At 40.5% G+C, this 23,855-nt stretch overlaps 1 protein-coding gene across 1 annotated transcript in view; it reads left to right on the forward strand.

Moving 5' to 3' along the window:
* The first annotated feature begins 11,415 nt into the window (after positions 1-11,415).
* The window catches only part of hipk2 (homeodomain interacting protein kinase 2), a 66,723-nt gene continuing 54,283 nt past the window's right edge, over positions 11,416-23,855 (forward strand). Inside the window, 1 exon segment of the mRNA XM_003447065.5 lies at positions 11,416-11,815. Coding sequence (XP_003447113.3) covers positions 11,797-11,815 — 19 coding nt within the window. The 5' untranslated portion in view covers positions 11,416-11,796.

A 23,855-nucleotide genomic window follows, 5' to 3' on the forward strand; every position in this document is an offset into this window, starting at 1 on the left:
GAAAATGCACATCTTTGAAACAATATTATTCTTTCATAATTCATAATTTCATAATTATAAACTACTTGTTGCTACACATTGTTACTATTTTACCGATGCGATATAGGGACCATTAACCTACACAATAAAAGCTATTTTCAGTGTTTTTTTATTGTGTGTGTTAACTCTGTGTTATAGCTCAACTGTAAAATCAGGGAAATCACAGATTGTGGTCTGCTGTTTGGTCCCGAGTTGTACTGATTCCGTATTAACTGTGTTTGGGAATTCGGGAATTATGAGTAATTAATTAATTACCGCTGCTCTTCCACATGTGTAAATGGGCAAAACTCTCTGTCTTTTGGGAATTTTCAGAAATGTGCTTATAATTGTTCACTGCTTACAGCTACAAACAGCTTTAAGCCACAAACAAATTGAGTTCTAGTTAATATTTTCTCAAAACTTTATTGTCAGGTGAGTCTCATTGATATGATTTGACTAAGGGTCTGGGGTACCTTAAGTAAAAATGTTTTTATAAATATTTGCAGTCAAGCAATATGCTGAATTTAAGCTATATGTAATAAATTTCTGTATTTTCTATTTTCATACATATTATTAATATTTTATCATACTGCGCACATACTGAGAGAGTCTCACTCTGAAGTCTCATAAACTGAAGCATGAGGCCTCCAATTATGTACAAATGTTTTTAGATTATTTGTATATTTAGGTACACCTGTATGATACTTCATATGCATAAATATAGCTTACATAAATAGTTAGCTATACCTGTAGTTCTCTGTAGTTGGAATACTGGCAGCTTGCATTTAGTTGAATATAAACATCAGACTTGGGTTTCTATAAAGAGGCACAACCATATTGTCTGAACACTCATGTCTACACATTACATACACACCCTCACAAAAAACACCAAAATAAACAAAATCCCTGACCTTATCAATAAAACACTCTTGTATAGTCACAGACAACAAAATCCTGCAAGTACGAACGTCAGCATGTCAGTCTGTTCAGATTTGCAGCACAAACTCGGTGCTGATTTCAATGCATACTCGACAGAGAGTTATAGGCTTAATTCCCTACAGGCATTGAGTACAGCCAGCTCTAATGAAACACATTGGTTTGGATGTGATCTGAAGAGCCTTGATAGCCGCACCATGTGGAAAAGAACATATGGATCACCGAGCTCCTCTCCAACATTCCTGAACAATCTGGCCAGGACATTGAGCATTTTATCACCACAGAGGACTCAGCAGTTGGACCGCAGAGACTTCCAGCTGCTTGCTCCCAGCAGGTTTAGCATCCTCTCTGTCCTTTGGAAAAACAGGAAAAGACCTCTTGCACATTGCTACTGTGAAGTCATGTTCTGTAACTTTATCTTAATCATCTTCTAAGAGTCTTTGCTCTGTAGTTTCCAGCTGATCGCGCAATGTCAACACTCGTGGTTGATCGTGCCAAAAAAAAACTATGCGATTGTCGCTTTTCAGTAACTTTCCAGTGACACTATTTTAGCTCGTGCCCATAAAAAGAGACCGTGTTTGTCTTCCTGACCTGTGAGTCACTCAGTCCATGAGCAAGAGGAGCCGTTTGGATTAGCAAAACAATTTAAAGCTCACTTGTTGTGAGATCATCTGAGAATATGTCATCAGTTCCACTCGCAACCTTGGGACCCTGAATGGACTCTGCATTAGTTACACAGCATACTGCAGAGCTTAAGCGATTAGGTACCATTAGTGCATTTTATAGGAGAAAATAGGAGAGGCGAGGAGAGGTTCCACAGTGCTAGTCACTGCCATGGGGCGCGGTATTTCAGACAACATTCATCATGTTATCAGCTTCCTTATTAGAAAAGCTCAGTGTGGGAAGATGTGTGGCATGCCGGCCAAACTCTGCACTGCTCTGAGCTGTAAAACCTTACCTCCTTCTATTTTCAGAACAACAAATGCCTCCTTCTCAGTAAAAATGATACGTACCTTGTTACATGTAAGTTTCTACTTTTAATAAAGAGACGTGACAGTTTTCTTTCTGTGCATCATCACTGTGATAAAGTGTTATGGATAAAGAATCTTAAAAGATTTTCAAACATTGCTTATTGTGTATTATTTTGCCAGAAATGGGATTTGGCTTAAAGAGTCAACAGCAACAACATTATTTCTTTGTGCCAAAGTTAGATAATCATTTTTCTGCAGACTCCAGCAGGTGTCACTCTAACCTGTAGTGCAGTGCAGGCATTAATGTTGCAGCCACCAACCAAACCTGGCTTGGGACCGTCTGGAGCAGCAAGAGGTGGGGTCAGTCAATCGCCCATTCAGTCATTGCTCTGCCTTTTGCGAGAGAGTTCACCAGAGGTTCAACCCTGCACAGCAGTGAAGTGTGAAACCCAGTCTGCTTGCCACACTCTGGCTTGCTGAACCGGCCCCAGGGGGAAGAAATGTTTTCTCCACGCTGCTGAAAAATGCCCCTACCTCTGTATGTATGCATGTGTTTATTTTGTGTGCTAAATAGTGTTGTCTGAGTATTTAAGCTATTTCAAGATAACAATCATTAACACTATTTGATGGCTCTAGCATGGGAGACTGCGAAAGCCTTCATTTCAAGTAAATGGAAGAGGAGAGACATTCTTTCTGAGAAAACAAGGGGAGCTTTTTGATAGACAGGAAAGAAATAGTGGTGCATGGGCCTACAGCACTTGAGAAACCACTAACAGACTGCATTTCAAGGACACAACCTTTACTTTGTATTGCTGAGGAGTGAAGTTGGAAGAGTGGGCGTAATTTTCTACTTGTCTCTGGACTTTGCCTTCCCTGAATCCTGTCATTTTAAATCTTGGGGTCGCAGCTGCTTTCAAACGCAATGGTTTCACACAATGTTTGCTCATAGGCGCAGCGTTCTGCATCATGTTAATCTGCATTTATGTTGAGCAGGTTTTATAACTTCCACAGCAGCTGCACCATCACAAACAGACAGGAATTTACATGTTCTGGACACATTTTCTCTTTTCCTTTCACTGTCTCAAGGTAGATTCACATGTGGCTGTGTGCATGCATATAGGCCCAAATAACTGCTGTGCCAAAGAGGGATTATAACAACACTTTTAGCAGTAGCTAAATCAAAAATGCTCATACTAGTCACAGTTTTAAGCCAGCTAAAGAAAGTGCTATATCCTTAAGTGGTTAATGTTCATCCCACAATAGAGAAACTGAAACCTGGTGAGTCTCTTCAAGCTACACCATAGAAAAAAATGTTTGTTGCAAAGGAAGAGCAGACGAAGCATGCTAGTTCTAATAGACACCTTGTCAACTTCCCTTACTTTTATTCAGATTAAGCAGTTAAGTCTTTACTGATTGTACTGACGAGTAGACTTTCTCCTTTAAAGTTTTTTCTTCTGATATTTGAAACCCCTGCTGCCATACAGGTTCAATTCCATTTCCAGAGGTCAAAACACACTGGGCACAGTAAATATATATTGTAAGCTCACAAGCAGCATGACAGGCCTGCCTGCACCTTTTGCTGACTTGTCTTTAATGCTATGGGACAGTTTGGTGATAGCATGGATAGCAGCTAGTTAGCTTAACAAAGTCAGTACAGTAAGCTAACTTTTAACAACCATGTGAGAGAGATGCATCTTCTCATCTCCCAGCAAAATGTCAAACAGTTATTTTAACACCTCATTATATTTTGGATGTCCTTTGGCTCTGTTGACACTCAAACAGAGATTGCCTGTTGATTTCCACTGTGAGGAGTTGAATATGTGTTCCACTCATGACCGCAACATTACTCATGTTGTGCAATGTGGACTTAGCAGAGAAACTTCTGCAGGCCAGTAATTTATGCATGAAGCTTTGGTTTCTCTAAACAAATTTATATTAAATCAAAAGAAATGCTTTTTATGGTCCTTTGGTGTCTCGCTGGTCAAACTGACAACCCATCAAACCACTAACAATGCACTTTCCAAATTTAAGTCTTTAGCCAGTCGAGTCTGGTAGTGGAAACTCGGGGCTGAGCATATTTAATCACTTGTAGAAAGATGAGTTTGACTAACATAAACACAGAATACATTTAAAACTCAATTACAGCTTGCAGGATTGGAGAATTCAAAAAACGTTGTTACATGTGAAATTACATGTAGCCCGTCCACTGAAAGATGGAATATGGGTGAAAGGAAAGAAAAATGTGGAAAAGTAAGCTGGTTATATTAGATGTGTCAACATTTTGAAGGATCACTGTGTGATGATTATGTAATGATTTGAATCGCGTTAGTCATTGTGTGTATCCGCACCCTCAGCAATCTCTTTCTGCTACTTGAAATGAAGACTATATATGCAACATTCTGCTGCCATTTTTAGTACTGGCTACCCCTGACTATGAGACTAATTTGTCATGTGCATAGTAGTTACCTTTTATTATTTTTCTGAAGCCTAGCAGTGTTCTCACCTTTTGCCTCAACTGTGGTCGAGGAGGCCGTGTCCAACCTGCCCTCAGAAACATCATGTCAATGATAAACCAGGCAAAACGTTCAAAACCACTACATGCTGTGCAGCAGCAAGAACAAGATGCACTAAACGGGTACACACAAACATTGCAACACAAAAAGGACAGAGATTTTTTATTGCTGCTGAGCACACAAAGTAAATGGAAAAAAAAAGGGAAAGAAGCAATTCAGTGCTCTAGATTTTATAAGGCATGTCAAATTGCATGGTTGTTGGGGGGGACTAGCCCATATGTGAAGCATATGGGCTAATTATTTACAGCTTTGGGTTGTAATTTATGCCGTTTGTTGTTAAAGAAATACCGTAGCTAAGTCAAATAGGTAGTCAATGCCAACATCATTGTCAGATGGATCTAAATTCTGTTTACTTTGCTGAGCTGCCTGGTAAACCACCACTCCTCACAGGCAGGAAAAACATCACACTTGTACGTACCAACAAAAACCACAAAACAGCTTTCGTACAAAAGAAACTCAGCTTTTAGTGTAGAACAGCTGTCTTTCATTTTACAGCTTGGATAGAAGTCATTTTGCCTTATACTTGCTTTTTCATAAAAGTATATCGTCATAACTGACTGTCTGACTGTCAATAAGAAGTAATTCCTCAAAGTAATTCAGTCTTTTACTGACATAACTAAGATATGGTCACAAACTCCTGCAATAAAAAACACACTGACAGCATCGCTGTGTATGACTGAACGTTTTGTAACCGACTGTAATTACTTGTGAACGCTGTTCTCTTGCATGCATTATTTCACACATGCATGACAGATATTTTTTATTTGAAACATGGGCAGTTTGTCAATCTGGAACTCATTTTATATAAACATGTTGTCCTCGCACAAATCCTGAAACATCACAAACAAACTGAGTAAAAGACATTTTCCCATGGAAATGCTTATTTAAAATCAAGTGATGTCGCACGTGTCATTGAACCAAGAAGCGGTCGCTATTCGAAAATGTGTGAAGTAATAAAAGGACCTGTGGGACTGAGCAGTGCAGTACAGCAGATAGGGTCTGAATCAGCACAGATCAGCTATTTCAGTGCTAAACAGAAGGTCAGAGGTCATTAACAACTAAGTGCATTTTCCACTGACGCAGTAGAGGCAAAAACAAGAACAAGGCATGTTTGACTTAAAACTACATTAGTGTGCATGCAGCTCAAATGAGCAAAATAAGAATTGGCAATATTTATTTATTTATATATTCATACGGGTGCGCCTATGTAAATCAATTTCAGCATATAATATACACCTGAAATGGGACCGAGCACTAGAGGATAATGAAAGAGCGGTTGCCTGCTGTATATAAAGCACATGTACACTAGGCAGTTGCTGTGTAACAGGAGAGCTAAAATTGGCTTCCTACTGTGTATATTATTTCATTTCTTTCTCACTCAAGACTAACATTATGCACACTATTTTCATTATCTATTTGAAGTTGTGTGAAAGACAGGCAGTTTCTTGTGTATGTCTGGCACAAACACACGCTAACGACACTTAAGGGAATTTGCATGTAAAAACCCTGTAAATGTAAATGCCTGTGTCCTCTAACTCTGCAGTCTGGACTTTTTGAGATTTCTCTGTCTGCAAAACCAGGAGCATCCACTACTCAGTAAACACACTAGTGAGTAAACATATACTTTAAGTCACCACAGCTATGCTACTTTAAATCTGTCGTGTGTGTTCCATATTCTTATAATTAATAACAGTTTACATGTGGTGTAAATACATGTGCAAATATGGAATACGCTGTGAATATGGTGTGCTGTGGCAAGGAGACAAAAAAGACCACACTAGTAGGCAGATTATAATATAGTTCAAAACATATATATATATATATATGTATAGTTTTTCCTCAACTAATCACACAGTAACATTGGAACTTGAAACACAATGAACAAAACATTAAACTCATATATCCCATCTTACACCAGTTCTATACAAACAGACAAACACTAGCAGTTCTAAACCACACTGATGAAATCTCTTTCATTCACATGGAAAACACTGACAACTGAGAATGCTCAAATTTAACTCCTACCCATGAGCAAACACCTGTTGCTTTTAAATTAGCAATCATTGCTTTAGCAGTCAAACCTCTTGAGGTGTGTTGTCGAAGGATGCTAACTTTAAAAAGAGTAATAGACTGAAAAGAGTCGAAGAAGTGGGAGGAGTCATAGAAAGAATAGATAATATTCTTTTAACTTAAAGCATTTTTTCTTTCTGTTATATTTCATAATAGAAAATATTCTGTGTTCTTTGTTGTCTTTGAGTGTTTTATATTTGAGTTTAAAAACATAACATCTTACATCAGGTTATTGCACGTTACACTTTGTGTAGCGCTGAAACTGTGCCACCGATGCTCATAGCTGTTTTCCATTTCCGCTCAGCATATCTGTGTGAAGTTGGTTCTTTGAAATGTTTGTTTTGGAATACTTGTGGACTTTCGGATTTTTGTCACACAATAAAAAAATTGCTGTGGGCAAGAACCAAACCAGTCACTTCCACATAGCATGACGATAACTCTAAAGCAGTGGCAAAGATAAGAGGAAGACAGTTTTCTGTGTGTGTGTGTTGTGCATGTTCAACAAATGGTCAGTATTAGTGGGCCCCTAGAGTCATGAGGCACTAGTATAATCACGACAACTTACAGTTTGTCTGGATTGCTTGCACACCATACTGGTGCTATTAACATGCCATTCCAAGCCAAAACACAGAGACAGATCAATTTCCCAAAACTGTTAAAAACAGTTTTCCCTATTTTCACTCATGAGTTGTATATGTTCAACGTTTTTTGGAGGCAATCTTTACATGAATAACCATTCATAAAGCACTATTTACAAAGCAGTGCTGGATTTACTGTAACACACAGTTCTCCAGGTGGAAACACTAAGAGTTAAGATTGCTAACACACCAATAAGAGTCTCAGGATAGATGAAAGGGCCACGGTTCAGTTCACTAATTTTGGCACGTTTCCTTTGATGTTGATGTTGCACGCGATGTTAATGAGAATCTCTGGTCTGACCACAGACTGGAGTTTGGGTGTTGAAATATAGTGAGTTGAATTTCTCTCTTGATGCACCAAAAGTTGTTTCTTTGTAATCGTTTTTTGGCCATAAAAGGACAACATATATATATATAACCTTTTTAAAAAATGGATTTGAGGGATTGCTTCAAGAAATGTGACTCAGCAATCAGAAAAAATATTGACACTTTGATTTGAAAGATTCATGTTATTTCTGTCTAACTCCATTGCTTTTATCGACTGTAAACACCCTGTTTTTTGAGTGGGATATATCAACATGCACCATCAACTTGTGTTTGGCCCAGAATTGTCTTACACGATGAACCTAGGGGACCGGACAAGTATTAATCCAAGGTAATTGCCCCAGACCATCTGCCTGTCAGTGTGTTTGTTCAACAGTTCGTCGTATGTCCATCTGTTAGGCAAAATGCCTTTCAAAGCCCTGAATGGATTTATATGAAACTTCAGGACATAATTGCTTCATTATTGTTTTTCTGAACTACAAAAACACTAACTCCTAATTCTCAATTTCCTATGAAAATTGATCATATTAGCCACTCTTATTACAAAAAATTTAACCATTTTTTCAAAACTCTAAACACATTCTCTCTACCTCGATGATAGCTTGATGACGCACAGATGTTAAAACTGTTGGCTTTTGCAGTTACTGATGTGATGAAACCAGTATAAGCTATTTCAGACTGCAAAGCAAGCGTGCGGTGATGGTTCGTACCAGTAAATATTGGAAACAATGTGAAATGAAGAAGAGGAAGAGAAGAAGGGGGAGAAATCATTTCGGTAAAAGAGCAATTGTGACAGACCATGTTTTTGTACATGCAATCACAACACATGAGTGAGTCACTTGCATGTCTCATACCATAATTTATCCATAAGTGTCCCTCTTCATGTTTTCTACATAACATAGTGTTTAATTGGTTTATGTGTCTTATATTGGGTTAGAAAAATGCAAAAATGACAATTTCTTTAAGTAAAATATAATATGAGATATACAAGTCTTATTAATATATTTTGTTATTACTTGTGAACAATCCAATCTTGCACACGAGCTGTGCACTACTTTATTTTGTAAAGATTAAGAAGATGGATGGAGGAGGGGGTAGCAGTCGAAGATCCATCTCTGTGTTTGCTTTATATTTTTGGAATTTTTGTAGATCTGCTAATCAGCCACATGAGTTTGGAAAAACGTGAATTACACATACTGATCACTGTGATTTCCGTTTTTTAAACAGTGTACAATGAATGCTGACTAATGTTAATATTTTTTATTCTCTGTGTGCGTGATCTGAAACTACTGTGTGGTTGTGAGCCCAGATAAAACCCCATTTGATGTGTTTGTGTGGTAATATGTGTCTTAATTAAACTGACCGCTATAGCTTTGTTTTAACTACCTGGTTATTTCCACTTACATTTTGGATGAAATCTTTGAAATGTTCAAATGTCTTTTAGGATTGGGATTTGGTTTCTTTAGGATATTTTCTTTTGTCATCACTTCTCAAAGTAAAAAATACAATTTTAAATGGATGTTTTTTGAGTTTCTCAGCTAAAGAAAACAATGTTCACATTCAAAACAGTTTTATAGAAGTTGCCAGTTTCACATAAAACATGTTTTGCGAAGTGAAAGGTGAAATTGAAGATGTTTCCCAAACTATTGGGAAATGCCATTTGCCGAGTTACATCCTGTTTCTACTTAGACCAACAGTAAAACCGTTTTGCAATACAAAGCATTTCTGTAATAAATATGTTGTTCACATTCTGAACCTTCAAACAAATGGTTTGAATAAATATGTGGAACTGTCTCTTCTCAAGAAACCAGCTGAGTCAAATACCAGTACATACAAAAAGTAACTATGATGTATCACTGTAAGATCTCAATAAGTTTCTTTGGAAAAATAGTGTAAGTTTGGAAGCATAATAGCCATTATCTATAATTATAATTTGACTACAAAGGAAAGGTTGGCACAGCTGAAATACAATGTACTTGTTCATACACAATTCCAGCATTTTTGATGTAACTTACAGGAAACACGGGGGTTATTTTTTTTAATCTTCTGTTGATACCAGGGTATTCACATTTAGTGTGTCCTTATGGAATTATTACAAAGCTCATTTCTAACTAATCAGCAGAGTTGGTCTGTTTATGCTCTGGCTGCAATGCAACTATAAAAATGTGTCACATTGTTTTGCTTATTTAAAACAAAATTGAGTCCATTAGGTATTCAATTCAATTCCATTTTATTTATATAGCGCCAAATCACAACAAAAGTGGCCTCAAGGCGCTTTATATTGTACAGTAGATAGCACAATAATAAATACAGAGAAAAACCCAACAATCACATGACAATCAATCGTATGATCACACTGTGTGACGCTATTTAGACTGTTTAGGACAGAGCTGAGCACTTGTACATTTTTAAACATACTTGTGTATTCTATACCATATTTCATATTCTGAACATTTCATAGCTCAGACGCTGTTTGACCAACTTTATGTCTACACAAAGTATTCTCTTGACGTTGAGGATTTACCGGTGTAAGTCCTTTTTAGATACGCTGTAGTGCTGTGGTTGAAGTATCATGAATAAACAATGCACTGCTGATGGAAGAGCTGCATTACTGTGATTTTTAAAACCAATCAAATATAGGTTGCACATCCCATGGGTCTCTAAGACTTCATTTTTATGCCTGCTTTGCTACTACAGGATCACTTAGACATGCAGCGGTCAGCTCTACATATATGATGTGCGTGCAGGCTGCAGGCTCTGTGACGCTTATAATGAATGAGTAATTGCATAACTCATTGCAAAGCTGTATGGCTTAGGACAGGCGCAGTATATGCTGAACACAGCTCATCCCTGATAGGTGAGACAGTGACTGCTTAAATGTAGTTGTATAACATTTGTAGATAGCTTTACGTTGTGCTTTTATGCAATAGAAACTCAGAACTTAAATGAACTTTAAATAATTTTTGGGTGTAGCATACTTCGTCAGGGTTGCAAAGTGTGCAGTACTATGTTAACAACCGCCCACATGTCTAAATGGACAGGTTTAATTTAGAGGTTGGTGCGCATACTGCTGTGAGTGCAGGATCGCTGGTAAATGACAGATTACTCACATTTGTGTGAGCCCATGTAATCCGATTCCAGTTTATTCTGTGCAAATCTTATGTCGTCATACTGTAGCCTACAGTGGGAGCGCTTTAGCTTCGTACAGACATGACCAAACGCACACGAAATCATTCAACTCAGATGCACTTTGCACGGCTCTGAATAACGCGGCAGAGATTCACGTCACGCCATGTCCGAATATTTATCATCTATTAGCATTTTTATACCCACCAGAAAGTGTGCACATTGGTTAGTTCTTCTCTCCTTTACATGACACCGTTAAAAAAAAATCTCAGTGTAGGCTTTAAAAATTAAACTAAAAAAATAAAAAACTACAAGCAGTACGTTTTTTGACATGATAATTTCTCTTTCAGACTTCAGCATTTTCTCTCATTACTTGCTGTAGATTAATGAGAAGTCCAAATGTACTTTAACTCCATTTCTTAATATTAACATATGTAATCTTATAGCTGTTTAAACCATTTCTTTCACATATATATACATGTATAATAAGTTATAGTAGTTATATGAGTACAATGTTGTTACCTCGTAATTTCCTTTTTTAAAGCTCCCAGCGCCCTGAATCTGAATGCTAATTTTAATCATTACACAATATATAAATAATAAAGAATATTTCTATTATTAGTAGTAGTAGTAGTAGCAGTAGTAGTAGTGTTATTATATCCAAAGTTTTTTTTGCTATGGACAGACAGGAAGAGAGAGGGAGGGGAGAGAGAGAGAGAGAGAGAGAGACACATTCACTGCCTCATCGATTCGATCGTCATTCGACTCTCTCGCTGTACACCAAACTCGCTGCGCTCTGACCACTGCAACTTTTGCAGAGACTCCTCACTCCACAGACATGTCGCACAATAGCTGAAGTAAACCTGTCATCGTGGCTCATCATTTGAGCCCACAGAAACACACCGCGGGTGGGATTTGAATTGCACAGCCTGTCGTCTGTTGCTCGCCTCGCATCGGACCCCAGCTTTGAAAACGCCTGGATATGAATTATGAGTATTTTCCTCACTAATGAACTGGACCAGTAATGCAGGAGACCGCGTCGACCCTCTCATCAGCATTTCAAGATGGCAGATTTTTATTGAGTTTTGAACAGAAATATCGCTTTATTTTCTGCCATGAATAACAGAAATCCTTGCACCGATGGCCCCTGTATACGAAGGTAAGGTGATTTGGAAAACGTGCTGTTTTTCCCCTCCAGTGCTGCTGTGTACTGTATCAATCGTGGTACAACTGAATTGCGGCTCATACGTAGGGGAGAAGATGCGTTGCAAGCTCTCTCATTTTGCCAAAATCATGCAACCTACATTAATATTAGATTTTCTAAACCTAACACGAGCCGACTGTCAGATCCCCGGCAGCTGTTTGCCTTAGCGCTTTAAACCACAGTTAAAGAATATTAGAGAAGGCTCAGCCAGATCGGGCTGCCAGTCTGAGCTGTGTCCCTTAAAATCGCGCTGATGAGGTTGCAAACCTCCAGAATAAGGTCAAAGATAAGTATATGTTTAGGACACGGTACATTTACCACTCTCTGTACTCTTGGACGTTTATTTGTGCTCGTGTTTGCTCCTGGTAGAAATTTCTTTAGCGTTGCTTGAAGAGGGAGAGGGAATGAAAGAAGGTCGGAGACCGATCGGTCCCAGTTTCGCCTGCATTCATTCTTCTATCTCCCATCTCCCCACATCAGTTTAAAAACTAGGCTATCTGACTTTTAAGGCTTCATCAACCTCGGGGTATTGATTCACATACGTATTTGTGTTCCGGAAACGATATGCAACCTTAAATACAGCATATTCGCTATCGCTGCAGCATTGTGGCTGTGACTAATCCAATTGAGAGAATACTACCCCGTACGCTTCTCTACATTATTTGCTGCCGTGCATTTTTCTTATTATTCTAAGAGAACAATTCACACACAAACGCAGTGATTGTTGACTGCAATGTCGTTGCAAGGTGGACTAGCAAGGCTTTAAATGTAAAACAATGCAAGCGGCCCATTATAATCCGCGCATGCAAAATCTGGGTCTGTGAATGGTTCAACTACTGTACAAATAATACCTAGAGGTTAAATGGAGTGATAAAGCAGTGGTAACGGGAAAATTAAATCGCGTGCAATTTTATGTTGTATATATACAATTTTTTTTTTAACTTAATTCATTAGTAGTTACATATCAATCAGAAGTAGGCAACTGTAGCGATGCTCATCTGATAAACAAGAGGACAGAAAACCCTCAGCAGTAAAGGGAAAAACAACGATGTAAGCTATACATACTGATCAGATCCTTATACAAATTGAATAGTGGCAGAAGCAAACGGTGAGCCTTGGTGTTTCTCATATTTAGTTTGTAGCAGCCTCATGTTTGCTTATCTTCTTGTCCACTCTATAGTCCCTCTGCTGGCATTAAACGGAACCCCTGATTTTCACTTTGAGAGAGAGAATTGTTAAAAGTAACACTTTTAGCACACTTTAAAGTGCCGTTAGAGAACTATCATGAGCAAAACTGAGTCTTAATAGGGATATTTGAGTTACACGATGGCTCATTTGGGGATATACAGCATCATGAAGCGCAATAAGGCGCCTGCAAACTCTTGTCTGTGTGCTGTTATGTCCCTATAGCAATATTGTAGTGATTTTTCATTAGGGGTGTTGAAGCTTAGAGGCATAGCCTGAGACTCTGGCGCTCCAACATGAAAAGGAAAGTTGAAATGAGACTCCTATGCAAAAGGTAATTAGTGTAAATTACATTCCCTGGCTTTTCCCTTCACCACCGAGGGTAGGAGAAGAGAAGAGAAAGAGGCAGCAAGGGGAATTAATTACCTTGCCTGTCCTCCCCGGAGTTGGGGAGGGGTGTTATGAGAAGTCATGAAAATGACCAAAGTCTCCGGTGGAAAATAGGTGTGGGGGGGCCTTCACATAGAAGAAAATCGGCTATTATGTTAATGACTCCCGCTTGTCTGCAGAGCAACTAATAACTTAAATCAATGTGATTGACTACTTCCTTTGATTGTTTAAAGTCAAGCACACTGAGGAAAAGCCCATTTGCTTTTGTTTGCTGATCTCGTATTCATAATCACTTATGAGAAAGCATTTGTTTAAAGAAGGCTGAGATTTTCAGGACTGACAGTGGGCATTGTGCTAGTGTCAATTTGTATTGTTTTTCTCTTGCCTATATTTTTTTAATGTTTATCTTCAGTCCTTCTTGGCCCAGATAGAAGGCCATCAGGCAGACCTGCTGCCAGAAAAGGTAGCGGTGTGATCGTCCTGGGAGCCTGGTCTCAAAACCCAAACTGACACCTTGATGGATGTCTGATGAGCAGAGCAGGTCCAGCAGCCTCTAGCTGTGGAAAAGCCAATATTCAGACACTGCCAAACATGCCTGCCTGGCTAGATATGGGTGTTGCGGTGTGCTCATGCATGCATGTGCATATGTCTCTATCTGTCTGTGAGTCCCTGCACAATCACCCATCACCCTTTTGTAGGGCAGAACTGCAAGAGGATTAGACAGCTGCAGAACTGGGGACCAGGCAGGAAAACAACTTCATTTGCAGATCTGCCGCTTACAGGTCAAGCAGTACTATTCCAGAGTGGATTCATTCATTCCCGCCTGGAAAAATGGACATAGTATGACTCAGAAGCCGATGATGATGATGGCGGTGGTGACAAGCGCTGCAGCATCACAGGCAGATTAATGTTTTATCCATCTGCGCAGCCATTATGTGTTAATGCGACTTTGAATTACCTTGTAGTTTCCTGGTATGGGGAATGCACCCTGCCCTTGCTGAGGGGAACTTACTCCACTGAGGACAGAGAAAAAAGACAGGACAGAGAGAGCAAGAGTTTCTCAGAAACTGTCCTCAGCCCTGCCTGCCTGCCTCCCTTTTCTCCTCACGCTTGTTTGGAGCTGCTTGATTGATATCTTCCTCACAGACCACGACCCAGGCTCAGACTCCAAGGTTGCAGCTTTTTAAACTTTGATTAGAATTGCAGGAAAAACCCTATGGGGCCCTTCGCGGCCACTTGCTGGGCCACACCCCACGGCAGAGTCGGGGGAACTGATGGAGAGTCTCGCTTCCTGATTGTTATGACAAGCAGGGTGGTGTGTTTAGCTGTTCAGTGTCCATAGTGAACAAAGAGTCAAGCTTGGAGATGGAGGATAGCTAAACAGTTAATAAGTAATGGCTTTAAACAGCACGCATGAAAAAAGTTTTAGAACTGCAGAGCCTCGTAGGTAGCATTGTGAATGTTTATCTCTCTTTTTCCCCGCTTTTATTCAGTGGCCATTTTGATCTTATTGTTGACCCGAGTCCTCACCTCATGACTTGTTTGAGAGGGGGTTTGTTCAGAAAGGGTTATGAAAATGGATAAGCTGTCTGCACAAGTATTGCTCTCTGCATTATTCAGAGCTTCCTATCTGAAAAGAAAGTGAAATCCAGGGTTTGGGGATTCTTTGCGCTATTGATTTGTTAAAGCATTTAGAAGAAGAAGCAGAGGCTTTGGAGGGAGGTAGAATGTGAGTTTTATATGAAGACGGGGGGCTATGTGAGCTCTCTGATGTTCTGAAATAGTTCACAGGTGTGCTCTGAGAGTTTTGGAAACAGATGGGTGTGTGGTAGGGTTGGGGGGAGCGGTGGTTGAGGCAAAGCTGAAATGACAGGTTAGTAGAGGCCAGCCTGACACAGGAGACCAAGCCTTCAATATGAGCAGGCTATTTCAACAGGCTCAAGTTTTCATATACTGTTTTCAGCAAATTTCTCTGGAGTAGAACTGCCTCCAAGACTCTAGTACATCATTCTTCCAAATGTTACCGCGATGCAAGAGAACTTTGCATTTCTCATTTTCTCATCAGCCAGTGCTGCTTTAGTGCCTCTGTCATATAGTTCAAACCCCAGAATCAGCTGAGGTCCTTGAACTGGGAGACCACATCAGTTGCTGACATTAGTTAGTTTATTTCAAAGAGGAAGAGGGAGATGGGTTGCGATGGAGCCTTAACCCTGCTGAGTGCTTGCACAAGGCATTTCCCTGTTGGTTGTCATGCATGTGTGAAAGCACTCCCCTAAACTCTCCCCCCCCCCCCCCCCCCCCCCCCCCCATGCACTTTTGTTTCACATTGTGTACGGTGTCAGCTTGTTTGAAACATCTGCCTCTGGTTCTGACTAAAACTGTAACGGCTCCAGGCTGTGTCGGAAAAGAGACTGAGTCAACGAGCATCTCTAAGCTGGACTTTTACATGGAATATTCAGCATATTTGCATTAATAATTTTGAAAATCTACCGTGAAGATATGGCGGAAAACAGAATGGTGTTTTCTGGTTTTGCTCAGTGGATACATTTTGTGGCTTTATGAGGGGTTTCCTTATAATTTAGGATCAGGATCTAAGAACATTTTTAGATACTAATAGTTTCTCTTACTACCGTGATATATCACTGTCTGTTAAAAGGCATGATGCTGTGAGTCTCGTCTCTGCACTGGTAACACATCTATTGCTTTAATCGTCTATGAAAGCTACAGTTCAAACAAAGGTTAACATTTTACTACTTCTCAGCACAGCACAGAGTGAATAAGCCATTTTGTTAACTTGGGCCTATTAAATAGTAACTACAAAGAGATTCTTACAGCCAGAAAAACACTTTAAATGCTGAGCATGTCTAATGCTTTTTCAGTATGTGAAAAATATTGCACAGTGCGGCATAAGAATGACCTGCACTTTATTCACATAGACTATATTGCATGCTCACTTTGCAATCTCTCATCATCCGCAGATGACCCCCTCCAGTTCCCACCCTGCGCTTCCCCGCCCCACCCCCACGTCTATCTCTTATCTGTCCTTCCATCCCGCTCTGTTTGTTGATAAGCCGAGAGGCCATTGGCCAGCACACATGGTACCCATGTGACACTTCAGCAACAGCCTGATGGCCAGATTGGAAGCCCCGTTGTATGTGTGTAATTGGAGGCTGCTTTTGAGAAGAGGTCTGCCTACTGTAGCTTTTTTGTTCTTCCTAACCCTAACCCCCACCCAGACTCCCCCGCTGCCTCCCGCCTTGCTCGGTCTCCCCTGGTTTGTATTATTTGATTATCCCATCAGTAACCCCCAGAACCACCACCTTGTTTTTGGTGCACACTGTTGCAGGTCGTAATCATATTGTTTGTTTGTGACATTGTACTCTCTGGAAGAGAGCTGCCAGTGCTGGCAGTATTTACCACTAGCTCATTTGGCCATTCATCTTGACTCGTCACAGTGCACATGCACACATGATGAAACAAAAAAAGTTCTACAAAGCATGTGTTGCAAAGGCAACAGATGATATACGGTGCTACAGCTGGATGGGGAGGACAGCTACCACACTCACAGCCACTTCATTTAAACAAAAGATCCTAACCGTCTCTTCATATTATGTGAAGCGCAGAGTGAAAAATGGTTTGCAGTTTTTAATCAAGCCTTTCATAACCTCTACATTTTTCTCCTCTTCCGAGGGAAAGAGTCACGGTGGGCGGATGAGGCTAGGGGAGAGAGGGGACTGTTTACAGACAGATATTAAAACGAGCACAGAAGTACCGAATTAAACAGTAAGATTAGGGCACTCGGGTATACGCACCTGTATTCTTTGACATAGCTATAGGTTCTTCCATGTGCGGTCAGCCAACATGGACTTAGTGCCGCTGCCAGCCCCATCACCACTCCTGGCTCTGGCCTCTCTCAGTCATGGAGGGGAAGTGGAGCGATGGGCGGCTGCTGGCGGCCCCTTCACAGATGGCTGCAGGTACAGCGCTACGCTTGGCTGATAACCAAAGGACTTCAAAGCTCAGACGAGTGCTCGAGCCCATTTCTGTCCAGAGCCAGGAGGCAAAAGGCACAGAGCAGAGAAAGGAGACAGCAACAGACAAGAACTGGGGTAGTCAAAAGAGTCAACAGGCATGGAAATGAGCAGCTTTAGCCTTTTCCTCTTTTGCTCCCATGTTCATCCTTATATACAGTCGTTCAGCACTTATTCAATCAGTATAATCTTATCATATTTTTCTGTTTCTATACTTGCTGCATGTTTGTCATTATTCAGTTACTATGAAAGCTACGATGACACATCCTCATATTATCCAGAAACGGAAATGAAAATAAGATGGCCATTGTTATAGATAGGCACCACTTCCTTTCAAGTTTTTTTTCTCACTTTTGTTCAGATTGGGATTCTCTCAGGATAGCTGTGTTTCCTGTGGAAAATCATTTTCAATAAATAGTAAACTAAGAAGGATCAAACATCAAAAGAAGCAGGAGGTAAAATGATGACATGTGTTGATAGAAATCTTTCAGTGATGAAATCTATTTAATATTCACATATGTAGGGAAAATGATGTCTTTGTTGTTGCTAAAGGCTGGAGATCAAGTCTTTATGAGCTTTTAAGGGATAATGTGGAGAGCGAGAGATGTTAAAAAGTCATTGATTCAATTAGACATTCCAGCGGCTCCTCTAATAACACTGCAGCTGGCACGACAAATAGCTAAGTGTCCCAACTGTAAGAAATATTCCTGCATTTTTGCAGTACCTGTGCGCGGGAAGAGGCTCAGTAACATTGAGACGCAGCATAAGTGAATGATTAAAGTTATTTAATGGCAGCCGGAGGCTTTTTATTGAAAAATCGTAATATTTCTGATCTTTATAAAAACTTAAAGTAATGTTTTTTTCTTTAATTTTGGTTTTATTTGATTCTCTGACATCTATAAAAAGTATATTTTTAACCATCATATTTATATCAGAATACTTAGACTGCAAGGCTGAAAAAGCTGAAAAAGCTCTGCAAATAAAGCTTCTATGTTTCACATTTACGCAGGGCTTATTAAAAGCTTTAACACTGGCTCATGGTAAACACAAATAAACTGAGTTCAGGTATCACAGTGCATGTTTATATCGCTGTGCCGCAGTATATAAAAAAGGGTACACACCTTTTAGATTCACTCCTCACTTCAAAGCCTCAGGCACATTATGGCCAGCCAGCAGCTCTGCCTGGCAGCCCTTTGAACTGACCTCTGCATTCAGGCTGAGAGACAGAGATGGAGAAGGGAAAAGGCATTGAAATGGGGGGGTGACGTAGACTGGAGAAGTATGGGAGCATTGTGAGGAGGGAGGTAATGGAGCCGAGGCTGAGAGATCGGGGTGGGTGTGGGGGGGAGACAGAGATGGTGGTGGTTACTTTGCGTGGGTGGTTTCTGAGTGAGGGAGTTTGGAGGAGGTGTCGGTGGGGGTCGCAGATTTTACCCTTTGTCTCATTTAATCTGCATCCTACATCTGCGATCAGTGTAGTCCAGTGAGGCGTCTGCCTGCACAGCTCCCCTGACAGAGCACAGCAGCTGCTAATACACACACCAACTTGTTTGCGCTACTCCAGCATTTTTAGAGAAGCTGGCCCAGAAAAAAGGCCAAAAGTTGACCTTTAGCTATGAGGACCTGCTCTATTTCCCCCACTGCTGCACAACCGTCCAGTCCAGGCCAGTTATTTCTACCTCATTAAGCCCCAGTGAAACATAGACAGAGTGTGAGTTTGCCATTCACGGACATTTAAATTGAAAGATGTAAACAAGTGTTGTCCTTCTCAATGGCATGAACTTCCTTCAGTTCTTTTAACAATCTGGATCAAAACCGCTGGCACTTCTTTCTCATTGTGAAGCATCTTACACTTTGATTAATCATTATTTACTAACTTCCCACAACCTCTCTTTTCCATCTGTTTAAATCCTTCTCAGCTCACAAAACTGAGTTTAGAAATCTCACATAGATGCTCAGAAACAGACCCAGTCTGGCAAACTGTTGCAGCGCCGAATGCCATGCGCTTTATTTAACAGAGTTTATTGTAATAGTAAAACACAACTCTGATTTTCCTTTTGAAGGTGTCACCATTTATGCACGCCAATTCAAATATGTGTTTCCTATACACGTTGTTAAACTGATGGTCAGAATAGTCATTTCCTGTCTGGGTTTGGCTGCTATTTGAGACTCTGAGGACACTGTAAATATAACCAGCTAAAGCCATGATTTTCACACTGAATCAGACGCAGTGGGCTGACTTGGCTAGCGATATTTATTACCTCAGCTCTGTGGCCAGAAGGACTCAACCAGCCATGTTTACGACACACTGTCAGTTGGATTAAGGACACATATGCCTTGCTAAATTGGTATGAGAGCACATGTCTGTGTGTGCGCTATAATCTTTTAAAAGCTGTTTGAATATATCGAGCGCTGGGCCTCACTTTGTCAAAGAACTGACAGACAGAATAAGAGAAGCGACACCAGGAATAATGTTTTGAAAAGAAGATGAAGAGAGATTAAGAGATTAAAACACTTTATTAAGCATGCATATTGATGAGGCACCTGCTGTATGAGGCACAAGTACATGTTGAGGCATCTTAAAGGCATGTAGCCAAAATTAGTCTGATCTGTAGCCTTAATAGGCCCTGAGCACCAGATTCACACACACCCCTGAAATATCACACAATCTTGTTGCCTGGGGAAGCATGTGCACCATCTCCAGCCTCTCTGTGATAGGAAGGTAATACCAGGAACAGGATCCATCTGCATGTAGGGGTTATAAAGAGCACTGATTTGTGATAGACGAAATGGCCTGTTTATTCCTGTGTCTACTGTATTTGAACCAGTAAAAAGTGGAATTCATGCGCCAACATCATCACTTATCATTATGAGACAAAGTGGCTCGTCTTTATCTCACAACTTGCCACTAAAAACTAAAAGTAAAGTTATTTTCCTTTTACTCGATGAGAAATAAGGTGTCAGATATCCACATTTCTTTTTTAAGCCATACAAGCCATCCGTTTGCAGTTTGAATACAGCTGTGTTTTGGAAATACGGGAAGTGATGGCTCTGCCTTCGCCTGATTGGTCCCCAGGTGCATGTTCAGGTTCAACTGGTTCCTCCTTTGGTGGGGTTCACTGCTGGGTTTTCAATGTGTGCAACAAATGAATTCCCCTGAGTGTGCGTGTAAGTGCATTTTGGGGTGGTGTTTTCATGACACTTGTTGCTGCATAGCTAAGATGCTTTTAGCAGACAACTGCGAAAATCCACAGAGCGACCAGTTAATCGTAAAGTTACACAAATGTCTTAAAAAATGGCCCATACATGCATTTCTGTCCAACTCTAGAGTGCTCTGACCAGTGTTGAGCATACGCCTGTTGGAGGTAAGCATGTCAGTCAGCACACACGATTCTAATGGTCTCTGTTGGATACCAGTGCTGCAGCAGATTTTGACCCTTGTGTCAAAAAGACATACAAAACCAGTGTGCAGTAGCCTGTTCCATAGGACAGGGCCGGGAGGACCAGCTTCTCAAAATATCTTTTTATTCCACTCTTAGTTCCTTTGTTTTATCAACAGCAAATAGTATTTACTGTACAATAAAAAAAAAAAGAGTAAACACTTTGGTTGTTATGGTTATGGCTGAGATGAACTTTACAATAAGAATACCTGCTCAAAATATATCTGGCATCAAGCGCATTGAAACAATTAAAAAAGAAGAAATCTATTATTATAATTTGAGCCTTTAGAAATAAAATTGAGATTTGCATCTGTGAATTGTTGCTTTAGTCTTTTGTGCTACGAGCATTACTTTGAATAATGACTAAAATGTTGATTTGCACTCAACAGGAACCTGGTTTTGGGCATTTTTGCATACGGACATGTGCGTCGCAGCATTGTTTAACTACATTTTGCGTTTACATATCTTCTGTCTGCTTAAATTAAGTGGCAACCTTTTAAAAGGGCAGGTTGAGGTGCACTGCAAGACCGGCAAAAAGGCCACCATTCACTTTCACAACAAAGAGCTCCTGGATACCAGAGCAGTTTGCAGAAAATAATCCATAGTGCTCTGGCTGCTCTCAAATCAATTTGCCATTGTACAGTGCTTTCTCCCACATTACACTCATCTGTATGTCCTCCCCCATTGTTTGCTATGTTTGGTTACTGGTTTGGCCTGTAGTTCTCGTATGTTGATCTCATTATATTACATTGTGTCATTGTGAAGCCTAATGACATAAGAGGAAGTACGGTTTAGCGGGTTGTTTCTTACTGTGTTTAAATGATAAGCATTGTGGAGAGCGGCCGCTTATCATGTGCTCGGCTCTGCGTGGCCCTGCCTGCTCTGTGTTGGAGCTGTAGTCAAAGCAGCACAGCTTGAGGCATACAATGGATGTCATTGGTAGTGTAGTCCAGCCTTGTGTTAACAGGTGCCATTGGTTTACGGTTGGGTACATTTTTAGCTCCCCTCCCTGCACCAAACTCTTTCTTTCTTTTGGGGTGTGAAGGAAGTTTAGTGTACACATTCGTGATTCGATTAATAAGCTCAAGCAAACCCACTCTGTCACCCTCCTCTTCCTCCCACTGGTGCTTCTCCTCATCATCTCCTCTTCCTCTCCTCCCCCCTGTTCAGCAGCTGGTTAGGCTGACCTAGCAATATAAATGTTTTTTCTCGCACCAGCCGTTTTATGACCACATTTACAACATGGATAACTGCTTCCTTATCTGCCCGCAGTTGTCCTGGGGTAGTAGGTTTTTGACTTTTACAACAAAAGTGTTAACATTTGAACTTCAAATACTCAAAGTGTCATAGCTTAGCTAGGTGCTAAGAAAGGTAATAAATTCAGATTGTTGTTTTTCATCAGTTGTTGTGAATTATGCGGAGCCATATGCACTCCTTTGTATCTGTGCTGCTGCACGCACTCACGTGTGGACACTTGTGCGACAGCTCGCGCATGTGTGTGTTCATGTTTATGTATCTACGCATGTGCATTTTAACAAGCGCTGAGTGAACATGTTATCTCACAGCTAACACAACATGTTGTATCTTTGGCTGTTTGCTTCCAGGAAGGGGAGAGTTGAGGGAGTGTCACATTTACAGCTGGCATGTTGTTGATTTTCAGTTTAAAAAGTGCTGTGTTTATCTGTGCAACAGTATTCATATTTGCCTTTCGCTCTGCCCATATGCTAGACTGTACTCTTTGTGTGTTTGTAAGAGAGTGAAAAGATGTGATGAGGCGCTTCCAACTGGTCAAATATTGTAGTCAGAAAGAGCGCAAAGCCTGATGGAGCAGCAGCCTGCATGACAGCATCTCCCCACAAGCTTGTCTGATGCATTATTCTATAAATAAGCAGAGATGAGAGAGCTAAAAAAGCAGACAGGATGGTCAATAGTGGCCTCGAGAGAGGGAGTGAGAGGGAAAAACAGAAAGGGAGAGAGACCATGCAGAGTCAAGCTCCAGCTCTCCCACAGAGGACAGAACTCAGGCAGGAGGCAGGAACACAAGGCTAAAAACCTCTGCATGGACACGATTTTCCTCTTCAGTGGCGTGTTCACTGTTGCATCTGGCCACAAAGTCACTGGAGCTACAGCAGGTTTTTCAATTTGTTGGACAGGTCCATTTTTGTAAAAAAGTATAGACACAGTATAGAGTCTTTGACAAGATCAGCTCTTCTGGGCACCAGAATAACACTGAATGTTTTATTTTGTCTTCTATCCAAAAAATGGTATGAGGAGGAGCACAATCGTGCAAACAAGCAGCTAAGAATGAGATAATGCTTTGTCTAGACAGGCAGAAGTCACTTCATTAGACGGCGACTTGGCCTACCACCCAACACCCTCCAGTCCCGCAGACAAAGAGATGTCCAGTAAAGCAACAGGGTCACCAGAGCGTCTCTTTTGGTGTCAGTAGCCATTAGGCCTCAGGAAGTAGTCCAAATATAACCAGGCCAGGGGACATCAACCAGACAGACCTGACTCCTGTTTCTGCATAGTCTCCTAGGTGATTGTTGGTGTCTTGGTACCGTGTCTCGCTCTGCTCAGTCCTTTGGGTACACAGAGAGCACGGAACAGGAACTCTAGCGAATGATAAATATTTAAATTTATTAGAATTATTTTTCATTCGTTTTTCCTGCAAACTGCAAAAAGATTACATTTACATTACATTAAGTGATTTTAAATGAGGATTTCTACAAAAGCACAGATATTTGGGAATAACCATGGGTGAGCTGAACAGTAATCGAGTTTTATAAGACTATTTGTAATTACAAAAGACTATTTGGTGGGTTTGTTGGTGTTTAACTCTGCCATGTTGCCAAAAGAGTATAAATGGCAGGTTTAATAAAAGGCAGCAAACAGAAGCAGGTCACAGGCTAGAATGTGAGGGCCACTGGTGGCCCCAGCTCTCCACGC

This window comes from Oreochromis niloticus, linkage group LG7 (assembly GCF_001858045.2).
Source record: "Oreochromis niloticus isolate F11D_XX linkage group LG7, O_niloticus_UMD_NMBU, whole genome shotgun sequence".
In the NCBI taxonomy this organism is placed as follows: domain Eukaryota; kingdom Metazoa; phylum Chordata; class Actinopteri; order Cichliformes; family Cichlidae; genus Oreochromis; species Oreochromis niloticus.